The 5,501-nt window shown below is 43.5% G+C and overlaps 1 protein-coding gene across 1 annotated transcript in view; it reads left to right on the forward strand.

The window, feature by feature from the left end:
* Window positions 1-5,501, forward strand: part of LOC139024899 (syntaxin-binding protein 4-like) — a 54,275-nt gene that overhangs the window by 8,257 nt on the left and 40,517 nt on the right. The window contains 5 exon segments of the mRNA XM_070439881.1: window positions 1,080-1,125; window positions 1,128-1,151; window positions 4,415-4,512; window positions 4,993-5,091; window positions 5,284-5,293. Of these exon segments, the coding sequence (XP_070295982.1) occupies window positions 1,080-1,125; window positions 1,128-1,151; window positions 4,415-4,512; window positions 4,993-5,091; window positions 5,284-5,293 (277 nt within the window).

Consider the following 5,501-nt stretch of genomic DNA (forward strand, 5'->3'; position numbering starts at 1 on the left):
CGCTTCGTTGTCGTTGTTTTGTTGTCGTTGTTGTTAGCAGCTTGGGTCTTTTTTAATATCAAGGAATATTTCACTTTCTCTGATCATACGAGTAACAACATGAATTTGTGCTTGAGGCAGAAATAATGCGGTGCGACTCGAGTTTCGCCGCATTACTCAGCCCGTACTCTACACAGACCGGTGTGGCATAAACAATCAGAGCTGCAGTAGGCCTATTGTAAATACAAATAGACCATTGCCATACATGGATCTGTGCCATTTACTTTGAACTGGACTGTGTTTACAYTATGAGCGATCGTGAGTAGATGTACTTMTTTGGAGATCAAAGRGAGAGSTGCATGTAGGCATGTGCACATTTTGTTCYTATTCTTTGCTAGTTCGTGAGTTATTAGCCCAGTTATAGATAATTTGTAGTCAGCAATAGGGGTGTGATTGCTTCCTACATTTCTAGACCCTTTAAAAAGTGAGTCAGGTAAAGACCTTTTTTTTGTCTCAAAACACAACACTGCCCCTTTAAGACAAAAAAAAATCTATTAATCTGACTCACTTTTTAAAGGGTCTAGAAATGTAGGAAGCAATCACTCCCCTATTGCTGACTACAAATGATCTGTAACTGGGCTAGAGTAAGCTAAGTAACCTATAGGCAGAGGGTAGCATAATTTGTCTGATTCTCTGTAGTAATGGTATGGYAATAATAAGGAATTTTATTTTGTAAAATGGTTTCTTGTATCAAACAAGTCAACAACATTTTCAGTCACCTCCTTGTCTAAAGGACAAGTGGATAAACAGGTCAATGTCAAGCCTTGCACCTTAACGGCGGGTACAGCCTTCCAGTGTTCACAGGTAACGCTCAATGGAAATTGCACCGATTTTTCACCAACGTTCAAGTTGCACTCAGCAGACCTGAAATTTCCAGAGCTAAAAAGAATTCGAGGGAACATTGGGTTTATTGGTTGTGGTGGTAATGTGGTGTGTGGTGGTAATGTGGTGGTAATGTGTGGTAATCGTGGTGGTGTGAATGTGGTGGTAATGTGGTGGTAATGTGGTGGTAATGTGTGTGGTGTGGGTTGTTCCTGCAGGTGCGAATGAGGACAGAACAGACGTGCGTCCCTTCCCCTCCTCAGAGTCCAGCACCACAGACGCCAAGCCTGGTGAGAAACCTGGCTATTTTCTCTATCTCTCCCTTATCCTGTCTCAGGTTTTCCTCTCTTTCCCCTCCTTCTATTTTTTTCTCTCTCTATCTCAACCTCTCTCCTCTTCTTCTTCCCCTCTCTGTCTCACCTTCAACTTGCTCTTGTGCTATTAAGACACTGACATTTCTGAAAATAGCCAGACCAGAAAGTGGTGCAAGTGAGTTGTTGTTGATGTACATTTCTGAACATCGTGTCCAATCGCTTTAGGACATGTTCCAGTCCTGCCTCGATACACCTACAATTAGGATACATCAAATGACACCTAATTCCTATGTAGTGCACTTCTTTTGATCAGGGCCCATTGGCCTCTGGTTTAAAGTAGTGTACTTTTATACTGGAATAAGGTGCCATTTTGGGACGCATACCTGTAGGTGGAATCTACGTGGAAACAGATCACAGCAGGTCGTAAAGAAGAGATACTAGTTAAACGAGCGTGTGCCTTTTTAGCCCTTATCTCTCTCRAGAGGACAGAGCCATGTCATAAACTCAGTCTGTGAGTACAGGCAAACTACCTACATGTACATACTACCTCAACTAACCGGTGCCCCRGCACATTGACTCTGTACCGGCACCCCCCTSTATATATTGTTATTTTTTACTGCTGCTCTGTTACTTTTATCTCTTATTCTTATCCGTATTTTTTGAAACTGCACCGTTGGTTAGGGCCTTGTAAGTAAGCATTTCACTGTAAGGTCTACACCTGTTGTATTCGGCACATGTGACTAATACAATTTGATTTGATTTGAGGCAAACGAGTGAGTCAGGCCAACAACCATCCCCAGTAATGATGTGACATATATTTGAYAGCTACTTTTGAAACCAGTTCTAGCATGATGTCTTGTCATGCACATTACTCATCGATCCATGTGTGTCTCCAAGGTTCAGTGTTCTCAACTGTTCTGTGCTTTTGTGTGTATTTGTTCTGTTATTGTTCTAAGCTGGGTTGTATGGTTTGACACATTTTTACACTGCTCTACTCTGTTCTATACTATTCTAATCAGTTGAAAGCAATTCTGTAAGGGTATGTGTGGTACCAAAGTTCCCTCTGGGAAATGATTATTCTACTCTGCTCTATATTACAATATGCTGTCGTCTATAGCAGCGCTTCCCAAACTCGGTCCTGGGGCCCCTCCTGGGTGCACGTTTAGTTTTTTTGCCCTAGCACTACACAGCTGATTCAAATAACCAACTCATCATCAAGCTTTGAATATTTGAATCAGCTGTGTCGTGCCAGGGCAAAAACATGGGGGGGCTCCTGGCCCGAGTTTGGGAAACCCTGGTCTATAGTAGGCCGTAAGGACCCTGGTCAAAAGTAATGCACTATATAGGGAATATGGAGCCATTTGGGAACCTGAGCTCAGATTAGTATAGAGGGGGCTGTAGTGACGTGGTGTGGCATGCAGCCTGGAAGGAGGAAATTAGGCAGGTGGGAGATGCTTGGATCTGATGGTGTCAAAAACAAGACATTCTGTCCGCCTCCGTCCCAATAACATGTTGTCATCTTCCGGATGGAATCCCTTGTCAGAATAATGTTCTTCAGAGCGCTTTGGAATGATGATGAGTGGTGTTGTCTGGCTGCTCGATGTTCTGTGTTGCTCAACATGCTAATGATCAGTTGACACAGAGGTGTGAATAATTAGCACATAGGTTTCCTTCAAATGTTGCCCAACATGCTAATGTTCAGGTGGTGCAGTAGTATAATCAGATATGACTCCTGTGAAACACGTTTACTACATTTACCTGTTTACTACATTTACCTGTTTACTACATTTACCTGTTTACTACATTTACCTCTGTGTTACTACATTTACTCTGGTTTACTTCATTTACCTGTTACTGCATTACTACTGTTTACTGCATTTACCTGTTTACTACAATTACCTGTTTACGTACATTTTATCAATGTTTACTACATTTACCTGTTTACTACATTTACCTGTTTTACTACATTTACGTCTGTTTACTACATTACTCTGTTTACTACATTTACCTGTTTACTGCATTTACCTGTTTACTACATTTACCTGTTTAACTACATTACCTGTTTACTACCTATTACCTGTTACTACATTTACCTGTTTTACTAACAGTGTACCTGTGTTACTAAATGTACCTGTTTACTAAAGACTTACGTTTACCATGTCTTTACTACATTTACTCTGTTTACTAAAGCGAGTTACAGTCATCTTGCATCCGATTTTACGGTATCGGGTGGTTCCAGGAATTGAACCCACTATCCTTGCATTGCACGCACCATGCTCTTACTACAGAGCTACAGAGGCACTGTATCTGTCTGTCAGAGGACTTGCCTCTGTCTATCCTCTTGTCGTGACTTGGTGGATTTTTGAACAGATGGATTTTTTTTGTGTGGAAGGCTGCAGTGAAGCCGAGCCGTCCATCAGAATCATTTCCCTCCACCGTTCTCCTGTTTTTTTTCATCTCTAATTATCTCTCTCTCCAGAACTGTCTGTTTACAGCTCACCTGTTCTCACTCTGACTAGACTGTCTGTTTACAGCTAACCTGTTCTCACTCTGATAATACCTGTCTGTTTACAGCTGTTCTCACTCTGATAGACCTGTCTGTTTACAGCTACCTGGTCTCACTCATGACCTGTCTGTTTACAGCTCACTCTGTTCTCACTCTGGACTAGACCTGCTCTTTTACAGCTCACCTGTTCTCACTCTGACTAGACCTGTCTGTTTACAGCTCACCTGTTCTCACTCTGAAATGACAAAGGGCTGAATTGAGATATGCTTGTGTAACAGACTTGTGTATAAAGTGGGATTGTTCCCATAAAGTGGGATTGTTCCCATAAAGTGGGATTGTTCCCATAAAGTGGGAATATTCCGAATAATATGTGTAACGTACCTTAAATTCTGATTTGTCTCAGAACGTGACAAATCTCTCTTTCTCTCTTGCTCTGCAAATCTCTCTCTCTCTCTGCCTCTGCCTCTCTCTTTGCCTCTGCCCCTCTCTCTTTGCCTCTGCCCCTCTCTTTGCCTATACCCTCTCTTTCTCTTCCCTCTCTGCCTCTGCCCTCTCTGCCTCTGCCCCCTCTGCCTCTGCCCCCTCTCTCTCTCTCCTCCATTTTATAAGCTTTTCTTTTTCAACATGTATATGCAATAAATGTAATACATTTGTCATAAACAACAACAACGTTATGCGTTATTATACCCAGTCACTGGTTCACTTGGTTACCTGTCTGTCTCCCTCTACCCAGAATCCTCCCCTGTATGGCAGCCAGTCAGCAGTCACGTACCACAAAGGAAGTGCTCCCTCAGCTCCATCTGTCGCCTCAAACTGGAGAGGATGGAGCAGGTCAGTGTGGAAGCGTGTGGATGTGGAAGCGTGTGTGTTTATCAGTGTGTAATGGTTTAATGTATGTGTCTAAGAATTAGAGTATGGGAATGAGAATGTTTTGTTTATAATTGTGTGTGTGTGTCTGTGTGTGTGTACTGTACGGATGGGGTTTGACATTAGGGTCATTGTATTGATTGTGTTGATTTTGCCTCATCCCTGCAGAGACACTGCTCAATAAGCTATTACTGCTGCTGGTCTGTCATGTGCTCTGGCCTGATTACACTGCACCATACAGCCAACGTGTGTGTTCAGTGTGTTCACTGTGCATTGTCCGAGCTGCTCCAATCATTCTCCCACGACATCATGGCAATATCGATAGGCAGTATTCACATCCAGCATGCTTAGTCACGCTAGGTGTGTGTGTGGTTTACTAGTCTGTGTGTGTGGTCATATTTAAGAGTATGGTGTGTGTGTGTGTAACTCTGTGTGTGTTGCCAGGCTCTGGATGCATTGGGACTGAATCCTACAGAGGCACAGAGACAGACGTTGAGGGCCAGACTACAAACAGACGCCTGCTGGGATACAGTGCCTACGCAGGTAAGATTACACTTCCCCATAACCTTCCTGACCCTAATTCTAACCCTGCTCTGACAGTGGCCTAGGCTGGTAAGATTACACTTCCCATAACCTTGCTGACCCTAACTCTAACCCTGCTCTGACAGTGGCCTACGCAGGTAAGATTACACTTCCCCATACCTTCTGACCCTAACTCTAACCCTGCTCTGACAGTGGCCTACGGGTAAGATTACACTTCCCCATAACCTTGCCTGACCCTACTCTACCCTGCTCTGACAGTGGCCTAGGCTGGTAAGACTACACTTCCCCATAACCTTACCTGACCCTAACTCTAACCCTGCTCTGACAGTGGCCTAGCTGGTAAGATTACACTTCCCCATAACCTTGCCTGACCCTAACTCTAACCCTGCTCTGACAGTGGCCTACGCAGT

Source organism: Salvelinus sp. IW2-2015, unplaced genomic scaffold (genome assembly GCF_002910315.2).
Source record: "Salvelinus sp. IW2-2015 unplaced genomic scaffold, ASM291031v2 Un_scaffold1995, whole genome shotgun sequence".
In the NCBI taxonomy this organism is placed as follows: Eukaryota; Metazoa; Chordata; class Actinopteri; order Salmoniformes; family Salmonidae; genus Salvelinus; species Salvelinus sp. IW2-2015.